The sequence below is a fragment of a genome, unplaced genomic scaffold (genome assembly GCF_019419815.1).
Source record: "Pyrus x bretschneideri cultivar Hongxiangsu unplaced genomic scaffold, Pyrus_bretschneideri_v1 Contig61, whole genome shotgun sequence".
NCBI lineage: Eukaryota > Viridiplantae > Streptophyta > Magnoliopsida > Rosales > Rosaceae > Pyrus > Pyrus x bretschneideri.
This window is the reverse complement of record NW_025999800.1, coordinates 1,080,183-1,100,823: the sequence shown is the minus strand read 5'-3', so window position 1 is coordinate 1,100,823 and position 20,641 is coordinate 1,080,183. Positions and strand designations below refer to the sequence as shown.

Below are 20,641 nucleotides of genomic sequence, written 5' to 3'. Positions count from 1 at the left end.
TAAATATCTTCATCAAATTTCTTAAGCAAAGAATTAATTAATTAATCAACTTAAATATTTCTATCATCATCTTTTTTTTTTTTAAATAAAAATAATTAGTTTTTGAGTCAATGGCCCAACTTCAACTTTGTTTCTTGTAGCTGTTGTAGCCCAATCTGCCCAACCCATATATATGGACTTGAAGCCCATTTTGTATAAGTGTGTCTTGTTTTGGGCTATTGAAGAATTGGACTTTGGGTCTAGCTTGGTTCACTTCACCTCAAGAACTACAATTGAAACAAATAATATAAATGTTATTTAGTACTACTATCTAGCTGCATGGCTCGCTGATTCGAAAGTGCGCTGCACAATTAGTGGCGCGACGTTTTCTGGTGTTGAGTTCTCCGCACATAATTTAGTAAATTTTTTTATTTACTTTCCTTAACCTGGTTCTGGTGCCAATCATGATATATTCTTTTCAATAAGAGGTATTTGTAAGTGTACAACTCTAATGTGAATAGGAAGATAACTAATTACATGTGATTAGATGAGAGTACACATGATTACATATCAATTAGAAATCCTACACAAAATACAAAGTCAACAATATTTTTCTTCGCTTGTAATTAAAAGATCTTTGGTTCAAGTCTCATGATGGATTTGAAACCAAATTTCTTATTCTCATATATCCAACATATGAGAAGTTGTCAACTTGTGTTATTCAAGTGCCACAAAAAGTTGTCACTTAGTACTACGCTCTAGTCGTATTCCTCTTCACTTGTAAGCAAGAGGTCTTAGGTTCAATTCTTGCCAAAAACGAATTTGAATCACATTATTGCTAGCCCATTATGAGGCTAAGTCCACCCCCTTAGTGTAAATAATATCGTTTGTTAAAAAAAATGCCACAAAAAACCTCAAGATGGTCTTTCACTTGAGACAAATTAGGTTACACATGCGAAGGCACTAAATAATGGTGACAATAGTCCCAAAGAACTATTAGGCTTTGTATATGAAACACAGTCATGCGACATTGACATCTTAGTTAAAAATTATAACACGTAGATTTGTTTTATTTTATTTAATATACCTTGAAAGTAAAACGTATAAACCTTATCATCCATCCTTATTATACGTTTCGAATATCCATAAAAATTTCTACCTCTAAACCTTTTCCAAGTTGCAATTTCCGAATGGCTCCTTTTGCAACCCATTGAACATTTCCAAGTCATGTTTTGGTGGGTGTATATGTATATATTGTGTGTGTGTGTAGTGGGTGTATATGTATATATGTGTGTGTACACACACACATTATATAATATAAAGAACCAAAACCCTAATCAATGGAAGGTTGATATCTAATTTTTTTATTAATTCAAGAACAAGGGTTAGTTCACATTAACATCCATGTAATAATCAATTGGAAGTGGCTTTTGTTTAATAGTGGGATCACATTCATTTGCTTATATAATTAAGTTTGACATATGCATTCTTTTTATATATTCCACTAGGCACTAGATTTTTTTTTTCATTTATTTTATTTATATATATTATTGACTTACTTTAATTCCACTAGGCACTAGATTTTTTTTTTTCATTAATGCCTCCAAAGTCCAGCCTGGTGATTTACTTTATCTATATAGAAAGGTTTTGTCTCCTAACATATTTTTTAATTTTTCAAAAATAAAAAATATTCTTTCATTAAATATTTAGGGCAAATGCAGGTCATCAAATGTGGAGTCTTGCACGTAAAATTGTGAGTAGTGCGCACTGATCATAGGATAATGTGAATTGATTATCAAAACTTGGACAAGATTAACTCTCACACCATCTTTTAAAAAAAATTAAAAATGGTTCAGCACCATACATAAAAAAAGTTCAAAGATGCATAGTGTTCCTCTCCACGCTGCAGTCATGTGCTCGTTTAAAAGTGTTTTCTAAAATGGCCGAAAATCCTTTCAAAAAAATAAAAAAAGTTCAAAGATGCATAGTGTTCCTCTCCACGCTGCAGTCATGTGCTCGTTTAAAAGTGTTTTCTAAAATGGCCGAAAATCCTTTCAAAAAAATATTTTTTTTGTTCCAAAACCACTTGCAATGTTTTTTACTAGAAGCATCAATTATGTTTTTCTTCCAAAAAGCACTTTGAGTGCTTTTCCAAAAATATTTTCAACAAAAACGATTTTAGTTATTTTAAAAGTACTTCCAAATAAGTTCGAAGTTATCAAAGGTTCAGTTTGCATTTAAGTTGAATCGTCCTCTTTATAAATTAAAGTTGTTTAAAATATAAAAATAAAATATTATAAATTACGGTAGTTTAAAATACCATACCGTTGAAAACGAAAATATTATTGTTTGAAGATCACAAGCGCAAAAAGTCCACCCCCTCAGTTTTCATGTGGTAATGTTTTTATCCAAGGAATTCTGCACACTTATGTTCTTTCCACACTCAACATTCAACTGTAATTTTCATTTTTATTTTTTTTTATTTTTTGCTATACATGCCTTGATTTTAGTCTCGTTTTTCACTTAAGTATTCGTTCCACGTAATTCGCTTTAAAACTCAATTTTTATCCCACGTTAGTTGAATTTGTCAACTCCATGAAATAGGCCACTTTCTTGATGTATGAGAAAAATCGACTCCCATTTTACAAAATTAGCTTAACTCAGATAATGTGGAATGAAAATCGAATTTAGGAAGTTAATTAGAACAATATGAGTTGCAGAAGAAAAAAGAAAAGAAAAAAAAGGAGACTGAAATCAAATTTCAAGGGCATAACAAAAGAAACCATTTTCATTTAAAACATTGAAAATACAAATATTTGTTGAATTTTAAACAACTGTCGCCATCGATATTAGTTTTGAGTCTTTGAGAAAATCTAACACCCGTGCTAGCGTTCACTTCCCGGCATTGGTGCTGACGTTACACATTACTGCTTCTTGTTTGCAATTTTATTTTATTTAACATTAAATAGTAATAAATAAAAAATTCATTTAAAAAGCTCAATCTAACTCACCCGGTTGAGCTCTTCCTGTCTACGATATGTTTTACATTTCCATTCCAATTCGAGGACCCCATGTGAAATCTTTTTCTTCTTTTTTTTTGGCTTAAAAGTTCAAATTGGTTTAGTTAAAAATCTTTCACTATGACAAAAGACGATTGTTAATTCTAAAAATGCAGAATGATACGATGGAACTTGAACACAACTCGGATGTAAAACGGGTGTTTACTTATATGCTTATACAAAACAATATGATTTTTTTTTTTTGGCAAACGATGGTGGTTAGAGGTGGTCACGGTTTGGTTCGGTGCGATTTTGAGTGAAACTGCAACTTTTTGCGATGCAGTTCAGTGCGGTTTTGAAACCAAAACCGAAATGAAACCAAACTGTTTGGTTAGGTTCAGTGTGGTTTCAAACAGTTTTGGTTTGATTTTTTGAGAAAATACATACAATTTAAAAATTTATACTTATCTACACATACCACGATTTCATTTTCATACAATACATTAATTAACCAACAAAATTCTTTTCTTTACTCTAGCTAGCTAATTGCACAGATGATAGACTGTGTGAGCAGGAAAAAGTACCCAAATGGAGTGTTTCGGCTTATTACTTGATTAGACATTCGGTCCTTGTATCTTTCCTATTGTGACTACTCTTATTTGATGCTCATTGTTTCTTTTTAAGTTTTCATTTGCATTTTTTATTAGTCTATTATATAGGATATCATTCTCCACTTGTAAATTAGGGTTCTGAGGTACTTTTACTGGTAATAAAATTTTCATCTTTTCCTGTAAAGAAACATTGAGCTGCCAAGCTTGATGAGGGATATAATTTGGAAAAAATGATCATTATTATGACATCTGTATGGACTCTAACAAACAACTAATTAAAACATGACATCTAATTTAAGGTGGGGTTTCGGTTTCGGTGCGGTTTTCAAAAGCCAAAACCAAAACCAAAACCAAACCGTTTCCTACAATGCGGTTTGGTTTCAAAACCAAACCGTTCGGTGTGGTTTCAAAACCAAACCGTTCGGTGTGGTTCGATTTGGTTCGTGTTTCGCTTTCGGTTTTCGATTTCAAGTGCCCACCCCTAATGGTGGTTTATTAGCATTTTAAATTTAAAAAAAAAAATTAAAAAGAAAACTTCAAATGGGACATGCTGATTTAAAAAAATTATTTTATGTGTTTCATATTCTTTCATAGTATTCCACGAGTTTCATGGTGCCAGTTTAGTGATTTTTCAATATTTATCAGAATCTAAATATTTTTATGTTAAAATGTTTATAAAATTAAATTAGGTTAGTCTACATAATTTTTTTTAAGTTACTTTAAGAAAAAAAAATTATCATAAATTTATTCTTTAATAATTTCGGGCTAAATTTATTCTGAGTTAAAACCTAAATTTTCTGGGTTAAAAATTTTAAGGGGTGTTTGTTTACCCTTATTAAGTGGGACTGGACTAGACTGGACTAGCTGTTAGTCTAATACCCTGTTTGTTCTATGCTAGGATTAACATTAATAAGACTAAAATGGACTCGCATGGACTAAGAGGTCTTAGCGAGACCCCCCCCCCCCCAAAATAACCATAGGATTGCTAAGACCTCTCTCTGTTACTGCTTGCATTGCTAGCTTTCTGTCCTTACTCCGAAATCACACCACCAGACCACCACATTCTCTCCCTCTTTCCTCGTCCTGCTAGACTATGGGAACCCAGTCACCAACGTCCTGTGAACCTAGTCACCAAAATTCTGCCTTCACACCGACGAACCCACAACCCAACTCCCTACTTACTTCCAGACGAACCCACAACCCAGATTTCCCCTATTTGTTTCACGAAGGAACAGTTGATTCGATATGCAAAATTGGGTTCTCCATTTTCATCAATTGAACTCGAATCAGACCCAGAAAACAAAGATAACAATCTCAACCTCAAGGGCTTAGAATTTGAAAACAATCTCCACAATTTCAGATCCATCCACTATCCCGTAACTCCCGCGGCAAGCTATTTCAGGTGAAACAAAATAAATACAAAGTTTCATAATTTGAAGAAAAGAAGAAAGCCAGAGTAATTTGAAGCCAGTCGGGAGAAAAATGGATAGGAGTAAGGTCATCTCCAACTAAAGGGTACATAAGGCCGAAAATAGCTCGAAACCGAGGGCTAGGCCAGAAGGCTTGCGGGCCCTACAGAATCTGAAAGGGCCAAAGGGCTGGCTCCCAAGCTGGCCAAAAAATCAGAGCAATCATGTCGGATATAACCAACATGAGTATATTTAATATAAATATATCCGACATGATTGCTTAAAGAAAAAATTGAATCCAACGGCAAGCTGACGCCAGTTACCGTTGGATTTTTTTTTTTGGGCCAATTTTTTTTTTTTTAATTCTTAAAAGTTCTTTTTTTCCCTATAAATACCTAAACCATTCATTCACGATTCCTCACAAAATTTTCACCATTCTTACACCATTTCAATTCTCATATTTTCTTTCCTCTTACAAAAATCTATCCTTCAATTTTTTCAATAATTTTCAAATGGCCTCGTCTGCAATGAAAGGTATGGCTTGAAGCCGAAAAGAAGATGAAGCTCTTTGCAAGGCTTATAGATGGGTGTCGGAAGATAGTGTGAGGGGGAATTGTCAAACAAATGACGGTGTCTGGACTCGTGTATCCAAAAAATACTTAGAGTTCCATGAAGGCACCACTCCACTAAATATCCGAAACCACAAGAGTTGTTCTTCAAGATGGAAGAAACATCTTCAGCCAAGTTTGAACAAATGGCATCAAGCATTGTTAGCAACCGCAAGTAAACATGAAAGCGGCACTAATTACTATGACAAAGTAAGTGTTTTCACAATTTATTTTAAATATTTAATTATATTGCATTTAATTTCATAAATTAATTTCCTTTAATTTTTGTAATTATAGTTTCTAGGTACGCCAAGCAGATGAATTGTATATGGAGAGCAGCTCGAAACCCTTTCAGTTTCACAATTGTTGGGAAATTTGTAAAGGGTGGCTGTCATTTGAAGATCCACCTCAACATAGAGCTCTTACGCCAGTGTTCGGAACTGCATCCTCAGCTGCAGATATGGATGAAGATGGATCTCCTACCATTCAACAAACAAGGGTAGAAAATCCGTCTTCGAGTGAAGATTCCATACCTAGGGCTATGGGACGGAACAAGGCGTGAAGGTTGAAGGAAAAGCGCAAGGCAAATGATGATTACGCCGCTCAACACGAAGTGGCGGCCTCATTGCGATTAATGGCAGAGCAAAATGCCCTTCAGGCGGAAGAAAGGAAGTGTAGGCATAAAGAACGGGCCAAACAAATACAAGAAGAGATGGATGATAAAATATGGAAAAAAAAAACTTTGAATTACACTCCAATGAGTAAAGCCTATTTTGATAGGAAAAAATAAATAAATAAAAGGAAATTATGACTCAGCGACAGTTGTTTACCTCTGACTATATTCCTACAATGGCAAATGATGAAGATGATGTTGATTATAGATATTAAATTTAAGTTGTTGTAGTTTTTAAATTTAAGTTAATGTTGTTCTTAAATTTAATTTGTAGTTTTAAATTTAATTTGTAGTTTTTAAATTTAATTTGTCGTTTTTAAATTTAAGTTATAGTTTTTAAATAATAAATTATGTTTGACACTATGGCCCTCAGTTGGATACGGTTTTTGGTGACAGGGCTAAAATGAGCCCTATGAACCTTTGGCCCTCGGTTGAAGACGGAGGCAAATATGGTTAAAACAAGTCATCTGGCCAACCCTCGGTTAGAGATAGCCTAAGTGATTGGAGATGAAACATGATAGAAAAGAGAAAGGGGAAAGAGACAGTGGTACGGAAAATGGCATAGAAAGGGGTGGAGGGAGGGATGTAGTGGCCGGAAAAAAAAAATGAGAAGGAAGATGATTAAGAGTTTGACCAAAATAAAAAGATGGGAAAATGATTCTAGAAAGGAAAAACATAATTTAATAATAAAATATTAGTGTATATATATATATATATTAAATGAATAACAAAATATTGTACATATAGATTAAGTAATATAATATATGAGTTCTGCTTTTTAGTCCGACACAGCACCAAAAAGCTTCACTAAATTAGTTCAATTTAATTTAGTTTAAGCCAGTCTAGCTTAGTTCCCGAATTTAGTTAAGTCCGAGATAGTCCAATGCAATAAACGCACCCTTAGATTTTAGGGAACTTTAATGAAAAGCTTCCGGTACTGTTCACTTTAACGAAAAACCATATTTTTACACTAAAAAGTTAATTTTGATACTATTCACGTTACTCTTTATTTTATCCTTATAGTTAAAATTAAAAGTTTTCAAACCCTTTTCATTAGATTTTTTTAGATTTTAACATAAGAATTAGATGTGGTCTTAATAGAAGCTCTATGTTGAAATTGGTCGAATTATTTTTCTTTTGATAGAGTAAGGATTGGTTGATTGATGAATTTTTTAAGTGTAAATATCTCAAAATTCCACATTTTGCCCCAATTACCTTTCCAAATCCCTAATTTATAACCCACTTGACCGACAGGTTGCCACGTTTTAGCCCCAAAAACAGCGAAGTTGCTACCTTCACTCCCTCTCTCCCTCTAACAATTTTTAAAGATTCCAAATTTCCGAAAACCCATCGTTTACCGAATTGACCAGCCAACCCCAATCTCCAATCCGGCACCCACGAGTGACCTGACTCCAATCCCATTTGCTGGGCTGCTTCCGCGCGCTTCCGCCTTCCCAAATTCATCGTTTTCGTCGAGCAAGTCAAGAAGAAGAAGAAGGCACAGCAGCAATGCCCCATTTTCTCTTTTTCGTTTCATTTTCCGGGAAAAGAAAGAGAATTCTTCGAGAAAATAAAAAGGGAAAAGAAAAACGGATGTACTAGTGCTGAGACGAATATTTGCTAAAAAAAAAAGCTGTGGCCTTTGACGTACATGTGAAATTGTGAATATCCAAGTCCTACTGTACACGCTAACCTCTCTTTCTCTCTTCCTTCGTTGGTGCGGCGGTGGTGAAAGAAAGAGGATCACCATCATGACCATCATCATGATTATCATCACCATCATCATGATTGCAAGATTTGAAAAAGTCCAACAGCACCAACGCCATCGACAGCCATTACCAGCCGCCCACAAAGTAAACGCTTCTTCCCTCCTTTTTTATTTTTATTTTTATTCATTTTCTCCCCCATGTCAACGTCACTTGTCTTAACATATCCATTGCTCTCCCTCTCTCTCTCTCGCTCTCTCTGTCCCCTCTCTCTCTCTGGGTGAATTGCCCAACTGGGTCTTCTTCCTTTGTTTTTCCGCGATCCCCAAAAACCCAAATCCCCCCTCTGCACAATGTACCTATAGGTAGTAGCTCTCTCTGTCGTATTTCTTCAAACACCTGGTGGGTGTTCGAGATTGGTACTGCTTCCGCTGCCGCCTACTATGATTCCAATTGGTTGTGATTGTGATATGATTGAGTGAGAGAGAGAGAATCTTCATGTCTTCTTCTCTTGTTCCGATGAAGCACGACAAGGAGAAGGAGAAGGTGAAGGTCCCAACAATACTAACACTGCCAAGCTTTCGTCTTCTCTGCTATTTGGGTCAATTGGTTTTCGTCCTTCTTCTTCTTCCTTGCTCTGCCTCTGCTGCCTGCGACGGGCTCGATCGCGACGCTCTCTTGTCCTTGGCTTTCAAGGCACCGTTGAATTGGTCTGCTTCCACTGACTGCTGCCTCTGGGATGGAATCACCTGCGACCCGGATGACCAAAGCCACGTTGTCGCGATTTCGCTTCCAAGGAGAGGCTTATCCGGCGTCGTCTCTCCGGCCATCACCAACCTCACCCGGCTCACCCGCCTCGACCTTTCCCACAATTCCATCTTGGGTTCTCTCCCAGACGACTTGCTCTCTGCCCTCCCAAGTCTTGAGTTCGTCGACTTGAGCTTCAATCGTCTCATCGGCCGTTTCCCACAATCCTCCAATCAAAGCAGCCACCTTCAGATTATAAACTTGTCCAGCAACTTCTTCAATGGAACAATCCCGTCTTCGATTCTCGTCCCATCAGTGTCCGTTTTCAATGTCAGCAACAACAGCTTTTCCGGGTTGATACCGGTCAGCAATGGCGGGAATCACACTTCCCTTACCTTCTTGGACTTGTCCTTCAATGAATTCACATACACAATTCCCCTAGGAATCGGATTGTGTTCGAAGCTTCAAACTTTTCGGGCAGGCTTCAATGACCTCAATGGTTCTCTCCCTGACGAAATATCTATGCTTGCTGATCTCAAACAGCTCTCTCTGCCTTTCAATAGTCTCTCTGGACCCCTCATTGATGGCATCATGAACCTCACCAATCTCAGGATCCTTGAGCTTTATTCAAACCAGTTCTTGGGAAGCATCCCGGGCGGTATTGGTAACCTTTTCAGGTTGGAAAAGCTGCTCCTCTACGTCAACAACTTCACAGGTGCCTTGCCTCAGTCTCTTGCCAACTGCAGAAATCTATCAACCTTGAATTTGCGGCTCAACAACTTGACTGGAGAGCTCTCTGCCTTCAATTTTTCGACTCTCCAGGCCCTCACCACTCTGGACCTTAGCAATAACAACTTCAGTGGTGAGTTACCTCAAAGCCTCTACTCATGCAAGTCCTTAACAGCTATTAGACTTGCCAGCAATCAGCTCACAGGCGAGATATCACCTGAAATAGTCGCATTAGAATCGTTGTCTTTCCTGTCTATCTCTACTAACAACCTGACAAATGTCACGGGGGCTTTTAGGATTCTGAAGGTTTGCAAGAATCTGACCACTCTGGTATTGTCCAAGAATTTTTTGAATGAGCCTTTGCCAGATGATAAAAGCCTTGGAGACCCTGTTGGATTCCAAAGTCTTCAGGTTTTTGCTATTGGGGGTTGCCAATTCACAGGTCAAGTACCCAGCTGGCTAGCCAAGGTTATGACTCTTGAAGTCTTGGACTTGTCGTTTAATCTCTTAACTGGTTCTATCCCCGGTTGGATGGGTAGTTTGTCCAACCTTTTCTACGTAGATTTGTCTAATAACCTTCTTGGAGGAGGATTTCCTATTGCGTTCTGTGGGATGCCAGTTTTGACAACCAAAGAGGCCGGTGATATGGTGGACAGAAGTTATCTAGAGTTGCCAGTCTTTGTGATGCCCACCAGCGCTACTAATCAGCAGTACAATCAACTGTCCAATCTCCCCCCGGCTATATATTTCGGTAACAACAGCCTTACTGGCAGTATCCCTTCTGAGATTGGTCGATTGAAGTATATTCATGTGTTGGACCTTAGTTATAACAACTTCACTGGAAGCATCCCGGAACAGATTTCTAACCTCACCAACTTAGAGAAATTGGACCTCTCCCATAACCATCTATCCGGTGGAATCCCTGCTTCTCTCAAAGGCCTGCATTTCTTGTCTTCCTTCAGTGTGGCATACAATGATCTTCAGGGACTTGTACCATCTGGAGGTCAGTTTGATACTTTTACCAACTCCAGCTTTGAAGGGAACGCTGGCCTATGTGGCCCTCCAACTGTGCACAGGACTTGCCCTCAACCTCAACCATTACCACCGGCCGGTCGAAGATCTAACAGAAACCTTCTTATTGGACTCACCTCCGGGATCTGTTTTGGCATTGTATTTATTGTTGTCATGCTAGTAGTGTGGATGTTGTCTAAGAGAAGAATCATCCCTGGAGGAGGGATGGATTTCGAGACCATGTCTAGCCATTCTACTGCTGTTGCTCCTGAGCTTGACAAGGATACCAGCTTAGTCATAGTGTTCCCAGCCAACACCAATGAAATCAAGGATCTTAGTATAACTGAAATCTTGAGGGCAACTGACAATTTCGATCAAGCAAACATCATCGGCTGTGGAGGTTTTGGTCTGGTTTACAGAGCAACTTTGGCGAATGGGACCAGGCTTGCTGTTAAGAAACTATCAGGAGACTTGGGTCTGATGGAAAGGGAATTCAAAGCAGAAGTTGAGGCGCTGTCCACTGCCCAACATGAGAATCTGGTTTCCCTGCAAGGTTATTGCGTGCATGATGGCGTTCGCCTGTTAATGTATTCATATATGGAGAATGGAAGTCTGGATTACTGGTTACATGAGAAAGCAGATGGTCCTTCCCAATTAGATTGGCCAATTCGACTGAATATTTTGAGAGGAGCAGGCTGTGGGTTGGCTTACATGCACCAAATATGTGAGCCGCATATTGTGCATCGTGATATCAAGTCAAGCAACATCCTCCTTGACGATAAATTTCAAGCACATGTTGCTGATTTTGGATTGTCCCGGTTGATTCTTCCATACCAGACTCATGTTACAACCGAGCTTGTTGGTACCCTTGGTTACATTCCTCCAGAGTATGGACAAGCATGGGTGGCCACTTTGAGAGGAGACATATACAGTTTTGGGGTTGTCATGCTTGAGCTGCTAACTGGAGTAAGGCCTTTCGAGGTAAGCAAGCCAAGGGCATCAAGAGAGTTGGTTGGCTGGGTGCAGCAAATGAGGAGAGAGGGCAAACCAGAGGAAGTTTTCGATCCTCTCCTGAGAAGAAAGGGCTTTGAAGATGAGATGCTCCAGGTTCTTGATGTGGCTTACTTGTGTGTCAACCAGAACCCTCTTAAGAGACCGACGATCAAGGAAGTTGTTAATTGGCTGAAAGATGTAGGGACATCCCAGCAACACCAAGATAAAGACCAGTAAATTTTTTTTTTTTTTTTTTTACCTTTCACACTTGTTAAGAAAGTATTTATACGCATACTTGCACATAAATATTTTGGGTATTGTTGCAGAATTTCGCCACGTTACTTGTGTAAATAATATTGCTTTAAAGATCTATGAGGCAGCTATAGTATTGTGTATATCTCTGAGGATCGACATAGCCAACTCTTTTATTACAGAAAACATAAATTTTTGCATGAAAGCAATCTTTCTATCTTAGCTTTCGACCCTTCTCTGAACCGAAATCACACAAAAGAACCTGCTCGTGTTGTTCGTAAATCAGATTGATCGCAATTGATTTCACAAAGTCATTCTAAATTTTGAGACACCTGCTGATGCACATATCACTACTTCTGTGAATCTGCCAATCTGGTGTGAGAATTATGCAGATCTTTGACAATGCAGAACTTGCCGATGTCACTGAAGATTTCGGTATGATTGTGTAATTGGTTTTGCTCATTTCATCGCTTGTCAAGATCTAAAAATCCTAATAACTCATCCCTGATATGAACAAAATGCAAGAGTATCCCTGCCATGACACATATAGTTTCTATTTTTTTCCTCAAAATCAAAAGAAAGACGATGTTGTTGATACTGAACATCAAGTACGATGAGAATCACGAAGGAGAACATCGTGAATACAGTCAGGAGGAACGTCACTCCCCACTATCGCGCCGTAGAGTCTTGGATTTGGATGTGAAAGGGAAAAATCTCAAAAGAGTGATGTCTGCATAATTGCCCCTTCATGAGGTAGACATCACTAAGACTATGGGGTTCTTTGCCTAATTAAGCACTCATATCTGGATTCTGGAGGTTCAAAAACTCTTGGTGCACAACTTCTGTGGGAAAATGCTTTGGTGAGTCATTGATTCTGCATAAAATATGCACAATTTTTGCAGATTTGACAGCATGATGTTTGGTTGTTTGATTTTATAATTTCTCCACTTAATGTGGCTACAAAAAACAATTTTAGAAACAGCAAATTACAGATGGAGAAAAAGTTACGAATTGGGAAAGTGATTTTCATACTCTCAATTTCCGAGTTTTTTGTTCTTGCCCTCATCTCTTATTTGTAGTTTTTAGATTAAATAAATCAAAAGAAAATCAACGAACTATTAAAACAAAGGGAGGAGTGCTGAAGGAAACGACAGGGAGTGTGAAAAATGGATTTTAATTGAGTTGTAATTTGTGTTTGAAGAGAGGATGTGGAAATATTTTCTTGTCCAAGTAAATTTTTAGTAGTTTTGAACTTTTGAGTCATTGTCGAAGCGGATTTTAGCAGTTTTGTCAAACTAATAATATGATCTGGCAAGTAAGAAATTAATAGTAAAAAGTATTTTCGAGTCGGTGGAATTATCACAAGTCTACTAGCGATATTAATGGCTACTCAACACTCTTTCTTGTTTTTTTATTTTTATTTTTTTTACCAAAACGTTCTTCCTTGTTAGATTCGAAGTTTCTTTTGCCCAAAAAATACCAAAAGATACTAAAAATTGATATTAGCAATAACTAAATTAGCTAAGAAAATGTGTTACTGTAGTATAAATTAGAACATTACTTAAATCAGTATAAAGTTTTTTTTTTTTTAATAATTTCGAATTACTGTTTGGTTTCGTTTTGTTTAGATGAAGGTTTGACTTTCTTGACTTCATTTATTGAATTTTTTGGGTCAATTCTGTAATTTGCACTATTCACCGTATAGATCGGAATCTAAAACCCCGAAACGGAAGTGTCTGAATCTTCTTCTACGACCGAAATCCGAAAAAGAACCGGAAAAACAGGACGGAAACAGATGAAGCATGGCGGAGCTCACGGCGCTGCTCTGCCTGATATGGGCAGGCGACTCTCCTCTACGGCGAGATGTTCGCCTACTGGAGGCCCTCTCTCTCGTCCTGCTCGTGGCCGCAACTCAATCGCACTTCTTCCTCCACAGCCGACCCCGATTATGTCAAAGTGGCAGTCATCACCGACCCGCAGCTCATGGACCGGACCTCCCTCCCTCTTCCGCCCAAATCACTCGCTCTCGAATTGGCGCAGTTCTTCACCGACCTGTACATGCGCAGAGCCTTTCACCAATCTGTACTTCCTCTCCGGCCCGATGTTATTTTCTTCTTAGGTGACTATTTCGATGGCGGTCCTTATCTTTCGGATGAAGAGTAAGTAAGCCCCTGCAAATTTGAAATTTTGAATGCAAAATCTAACTTGGGTTTTTGCTGTTTCAGTAAAATGTGCCATCTTTGTTGATGTCTTAGTAGATTTGATTGCTGCAGCGTTTGATTTGATCTCGAAATTAGCTCCGAATTGTTGGGTTTTCTTTAAAAATTGTTGCTTGACATGCTAAAGTTAGGTTCTTTCTTGTTATAATGTTGGATTGGGAGGCTTTTGATGCAACGTGTTTGCTGTATTCTGTGAAATGGCATTGACTTTGTTTGCGTGATTAGGTGGAGCGAATCGTTGAGCCGTCTCAGACATATTTTTTCGCTGAGGTTGCGAGATAGATATTTAAATATCCCAGTTTACTATCTTCCTGGAAATCATGACATTGGCTATGGAAGTCTCCACTCTCGCAAGGCACAGGTATTTTTTTATGTTGCCATTAAATGGTACCTAAATTTTTTTTCTAGAACTACTCTGAGAGTTATTTGTTTGTCTTGTACATTGCTTAAAAACACCTATGCATTGTGTCTGTGTATTCGGAAATAAGTATCACACTCGCATACTATTGAAACAAAGATTTAGAGAGGGAGAAGAAGACCATATGTCTGTGACTTTAGTGAGTAATTTTCATAGTGTTATAGAAAAACCATACACGAAAGATAAACAAACATTTTAGAAACTAACCCTCAGAGTCATAATGGCTCAGCAAACATTCAACTATCATTCTAGAAACCATACACGAAAGATCATCAAACATTCAACAAACACTCTCCGTGTTTTCCAAATTCCAAATTGAACACCAGATAGCTGGTTGATGATTTTTTGAGTTTTACCTATTTCTTTCGTAAATTTGGTGTAATAAAATCTTGTCATGGAGCTCATTTTTATTGACATCCATTCTGCAATTTTGTTATCTCTTAATCAAATATACATGCTTTTTAGCTAAAAAGATTCTTTTATGGTTGTACCAGGCAATTAGACGATATGAAAAGGAATTTGGTAGCAGAAACTATCGATTTACAGTTGGAAAAGTGGAGTTCATTGCCATTGATGCTCAAACTATTGATGGTATGCATGGAAACAATGTTATGCAGTTATTTTATTTATATATGTATCCTTTTGCTGTTTTATTCCGGTAAATTTGTGTATTACATAACAATATTATCTTAGTACCGCTACTGTGCATGTGGAAGAAGAAATTGAGAGTAAAACAAGGAATCATTTAGATGACCATGTAATTAACATACTATCCTTGGTTTTCAAATTTTGATTAAAATCACTTGAAATAATAGGGGCTGTATTTGAAACAGCCTATATGACGAAGGACAAAGAGCCCTTTTAATAGCAGCATAGGTGGTACCAGGATGTTTTCTTGAAGAGACTTTCTTGTCATACGGACTCATAAGTTATTTAACTAAAACTTTGAGATAAATAATTTTTGTTCTCTTAATTGGCATCTGTGTGAAAATGCATTTAGTGCATACGTTTGTGTCTCTGGTTATGACCTTTGAAATGGAAAGTTAAAATCATGCTGGATTTCGTTAAATTGTAAATCTCTAATGGGGAATTGGACTGTGCAGCTGCAACTTCTTTTCTGCATGATTGTGATTACAATAGCATTTGGATGGGTTCATATTGATTGTTATTATTTGTACTGTTTTTCATCAAAAATAATTATCTCATGTATATATCATGCAGGAAATCCTCAAGGAGTTCTTGCTTCCTCTACTCGTGATTTTATCAAGAATGTCTCCATGGGTATATGATATATGCTTATTCTATGTTGTTAACTTTGAACTTTAGTATGTTGAAATTAATTCATCTACTTATTACATTGTTGTAGATGTTCAAGTGTATCCAAGGGTTTTGTTGACCCATATTCCATTGTATCGACGGGATTGGACAGATTGTGGCCCCAACCGTAACTCAGAAATTATCAACCAGGTATTGTTTTAACTTTTATGGAGGTAAAACTTAAGCAAAGTATATTTTTGTACATTTAATTAGTAGCATTATACTTTATAGTGCTTTTCACTATATTGTACTGGAATCCGAATTTCAGGTGTCAAGTTTCCTCACAGTATAGATTTTTTTTTTTTTATCTTTTTGTGTTAAAATCTTTAGCGGATTCTGCGATCTGCTGGCAGTCAAGAAGTATTGTAAGCTTTTCTCCTCTTGTGTTTTGGGCAATTGAAATCATAAAACTACATTAACTTGCAAGTTTGGTTGGTAGCAATCAAGGATTTGGTTTGACCGTTATACAATTGTACAGGTATCAGAATTACATTACAGAGGAATCATCAAACTACTTATTGGATTCAATCAAACCGGTTAGTGATCTTTCCTCTCCATGGTGTATCTTGTCTATGAGAGCCCTATTAATTGATTCAGACATGTGACAAAGATCGCAAACTTTCTGGATATGTTGGCACCTTTATGATGAATTATGATTCCCCAATACTTGTCCTTTTGGGAAAAGGTAAAGTGAAGCTCGTTAAGCACTTAACCACTCCGGATAAACTATTTCGACGTGGTCATGACTCTAATACCCATGTGACACATTTATCCTTGTCTCCGAACCACAGGCTATTGCAAAGCAACACTATGAGGCCCATATTATTTGTATCCTATATTGAGTCGTAGGTTGTGAGTGATGTGTGTTTCTAGTTTCTACACCTCTGCTTGGCTTATGCATCTTTGCCCATTGACTGTTCAGTGCACATTCAAACTGTAGGATCTACCTTATTTGTATCCTATATTGAGTCGTAGGTTGTGAGTGATGTGTGTTTCTAGTTTCTACACCTCTGCTTGGCTTATGCATCTTTGCCCATTGACTGTTCAGTGCACATTCAAACTGTAGGATCTACCTTCAACTTGCAATAATAACTTTTAAGTGCTTTTTGTAGGTACTTGTTTTATCCGGTCATGATCATGATCAGTGCCATGTGATCCATAAGTCAAAAAAGGGGCCTGTAGGGGAGGTAAGCACCCTATGCGTTGGCATGTATAATTCTTACCAGGGCATGATATATTATTGATAATACCTTTCAGTACACTGTAGGGACAGTAAGTTGGCAGCAGGGAAACTTGTATCCGTCTTTCATGTTATTGTCTACCAGTAATTTTGTACCATCAAATGCATCCAGTTCTGAAGAGGCAATCTTAACTCATTTGTGCTTTCTTCCTATGCAAACACACATTTATTTATGGTAACTCTTCATGTTGATGTGTGTTGATTTATGTGACTAAGCTTTTCAGTTGGCTTTGTTTCTGCCTCTTACCTATCTTTTCTCAAATTTCCAGGTATCTCTCGCTATTTGTTTTTACCCTCGTTTCCCTCCTGCTTTGGCCGTCTAGTGGTGTGAGTGTTTGGCATCATTGTAGTGATTTTATGGGGATTGTAAAACAAGTAATCGGTAACATCAGAAGTAGAACAAAAGAGAAAATTGAAGATCTAAACTGTGAATATGAGATGATTTGGGATGCAGAAGGATCAATGCATCTTGTCAAGAAAGCCTTGGGCACTCCTATGGCACATTCAAGCGAGAGAAACTCAGTTGAAAGGTTTGTTTCTGTGCTACATTTTCATACCCTACTTGTATGCGGCTGTGTATGTACATATTGAGTCCACATCACCTTTTTATTGTCGTATAAGCTATTATGGGGAGCCCCTCATAGTTATTAGTCTTTTGGGAATATTGTGCCAATGCAAGAAGTGCGTTCTTAAGATGGTGAGTGGTGAAATGGTATAGTCATGTAGGGGCCACTGCAGCTCGCTTTGAGCGTTGAAGAAAGTGGACCTAGGATGCCAAGGAGTTGATTGTGAATCTTGATTAGGAGGCAATGAATTCTACAGATAACTTTAGTACCACAGTACTGTTTCTATGTGAGTGTCTGAGTGTGTGCTGAGCATTTTGTTAATTTGTGCGTTAATATACTGTATACGTGAGTATGGCTGCTCCATTAGTTGCTAGTTACTTTGGAACATAACATGCACGTCATTTTCTTTTACTAGAGATCTATTTTTCCCCCAATAGGACTTCGGCAGTTATTTATATTACTGTTATCTCCATTGATATATATTACGTTTGCTTTACATTCTTTTCTCTTCTAGCAGAGGTAATGCTGTGATGCGGCCCACAGCTAGAAAGAATACTTCCCAGGACATAGAGGCTTCTGTGAATGGAGACACTGATGCTGATTCTGTGGTTGATCCTATGGCAAAATTACTGCCTAGAGCAAGCAGATCATTGACAAAGACGATGATCCGAAGATTGGTACGGACACTTCGAATGGTCATGATTATCGCTGCAGTAAATATACCCCTCTATGTGATGTTACTTTTCAAGGATTGGATTGACCAATGACATCATTTGCACATATATTGCGATCTGCATAAACAAAAAAGGAACACCGTGTCAACGTATAGCTCGCATATGGAAGTTCATCAGGTGAATCCTATCGCTTTAATCTGAAAACATCCATGACGGAATCCCATGCTTTTGTACTTTGAGTAGCTGCTGAAAGTGTTCCTTTATTGATTGAAAGCGATGTAAACTGGATCAGTATCTTATTTTTCACTATGTTATATAAAGAACCTCAGTCACTTTTATCATCATATCCTTTTGAACAAGTGTAGCAAATTTTGGCTGATGGCATGTGGAAATATTAAAACAGTTACGGGCGACGGAAGCGGTAGATTAAGCACAAGATTAGTCACACCGAAGTTGGTTTTAAGACACGATTAATGGTTTCAAGTTTGAAAACATGATTGGTGGTAGAGATTTAGATTATTAGGCAGGACAGAAAAATCCTTGTTTCGATTTTCTCTATATATTGTCGGGCATTATTTGATCATTCATTTGATGAATCTACAAATCCCCCAAACTTGACAGCATATCCATGGTGAGACCACAAGGTTGGATGTGGAATTTGCTGTTTGTAGTGGAATTTCACACCTAGTGTGTGAGGGTGGGGGTGCAATGAGGATGTGGAACTTACTGTGTTTGGTGGATTTCGTACTGATTGTTTTTGGAGAGTGACTTGCCTGCAACCAATTCATCGTTGTCTCAACATCTCTCATCACATGATTAGTCATGTTATGAGAGATACAAAGAGAAACAGAGAGGGCGATACATCAGTTGTAGGTAAGTTTTATGTTTTTTTAGGGTCACAGAATCTTTCCTAATCCAATCACAAAGTTAGTCACATTTGAATCCAAAGGACAATCATTGCACAACCCATAATTTCAAACTCATAATCTTTATTTGGCCAATCCAAGATCTTGGCAACTAGAAATTATTACATATCAAGTGCTCCATTACTCTTTCAACATCCCCTACAAACCCATGAAAATATTTTCTCCCCTAAAACTCCAAAGAAATTAGGGGAAAAGGAAAAAGGGAGAAAAACACAGAAAATTCACACACACAAAAAAAAAAAAAAAAAGAAAGAAAGAAAGAAAAAAAAAGCATACACCAGTTGCAGTAGTAAATATTGACCCTTGAAGCAGCAATGAGTCAATCAAACAGGTCTTTCAGATACAGAGATTCCTCCATGTCATATCAGTGTCCATGCTTTGAAGGTCCGGCTAGTTAAAAACCAAGTCTGTGGGCATAAATTTTAACCTCTCCTTTGCTCCAAAAACCTAAAATTGGGTTGGCCCAAAATTAGGTCAAAAAACTGAGTGGTGGCACTCCAGAGCAAGGAGAAGATAACCCACACAACAATTGAAACCAAACCAGACCAGCAGAAACAAGCATCGTCCATGGAGTAGTGTAGTGTAGGTACAAGGAAAAAAAGTTAAAGTAAGACCGGACGGTGAGGTTGAGTGAGTACTGAGCCCGTCGTACATGTGTGACCTCTCTCTGACAACATGCATGCGAGTTATCATTTGAAGTGATGGATCTCGTAAACATGTTAGAGGAGGAGAAGTCAAGAATGACGGGCTCAGATAATAAGTTTTGTTGGATACGGTGTAAAGAAGAGAAGGAAACTAGCTAGTCATCTCCTTGGATGTACCAGCAAAGGAGCATGGTGGCGCAGCGGCGTAGGATGTAAATACGGGCACGTTGCTCCTTCACCAAGGCAGCGCATTTCCGGCTAAAACCGTTCCCGGTTCGCTTCGAGTGAGCCTTAGCTGTGGCTGATCTACCCTGGTTGCATTGTACTTGAACCATATCCATGACCGATGATGGCAAGGGTAGCTGAAAGATGATGTTTGAAAAGAGAAATAGAAAAAATAATGGAAAAAATAAAGAAACAAAGCTCAGGAGAGCTTGAGGAGTAGAGTGTAGGGCAAGATGGTGGAAGTATATATACAGTTTTCAAAGCATGGAGTTGACTGAAGTTTGAAGCAAGGAAGTGAACATGGTCAGGCTCGGAAACTGAGGGATATGCATGCCTCAGCAGCATAGTTTTCTATGAAGAAGGGGGAGTGAACGTGGGGTTCAATGTAATAAAAATTTGGAAATTACTTGCATCCACCTTGTTGTTCCCTTGTCATATAATATATTTTAATCGCACAAATATCATAATCTAAACGATTTATTTTCCTAATCATCGTCTAAACATCACCTCCGCATAAAAATTCATATAATTGGAGATCCTTTGATCATTTATATGTGTAAAATAGGTCATGATTTTGGTAATAATTAATATTTTTATGACGAACTGTTTATTTGTTTGAAGTATCTGGATGTTTAAAAGATCACTGATTTAATTATTATTATTATTATTATTATTTTGTAGATATATCTTTAAAT

The 20,641-nt window shown here is 37.6% G+C and overlaps 2 protein-coding genes across 2 annotated transcripts; both read left to right on the top strand.

The window, feature by feature from the left end:
• The first annotated feature begins 7,555 nt into the window (after positions 1 to 7,555).
• LOC125471774 (tyrosine-sulfated glycopeptide receptor 1-like) lies at positions 7,556 to 11,860 on the top strand. Its single transcript, XM_048572517.1, has one exon. The coding sequence runs from the start codon at positions 8,484 to 8,486 to the stop codon at positions 11,700 to 11,702; it is 3,219 nt and encodes a 1,072-aa protein (XP_048428474.1). The 5' UTR covers positions 7,556 to 8,483; the 3' UTR covers positions 11,703 to 11,860.
• Positions 11,861 to 13,519: 1,659 nt separating this feature from the next.
• Positions 13,520 to 18,495, top strand: LOC125471758 (uncharacterized protein C630.12). Its single transcript, XM_048572473.1, is given in 12 exon segments — positions 13,520 to 13,558; positions 13,560 to 13,876; positions 14,162 to 14,297; positions 14,849 to 14,945; positions 15,576 to 15,635; positions 15,721 to 15,821; positions 16,002 to 16,036; positions 16,150 to 16,207; positions 16,784 to 16,858; positions 16,929 to 17,086; positions 17,181 to 17,441; positions 17,992 to 18,495. Coding segments are annotated over 12 exon segments (1,590 nt in total). The 3' UTR covers positions 18,245 to 18,495.
• Positions 18,496 to 20,641: the final 2,146 nt, after the last annotated feature.

What these genes read in the sequence shown, in the direction of transcription:
- LOC125471774 (XM_048572517.1), top strand. Translation starts at nt 8,484, where the DNA reads ATGTCTTCTTCTCTTGTTCCGATGAAGCACGACAAGGAGAAGGAGAAG.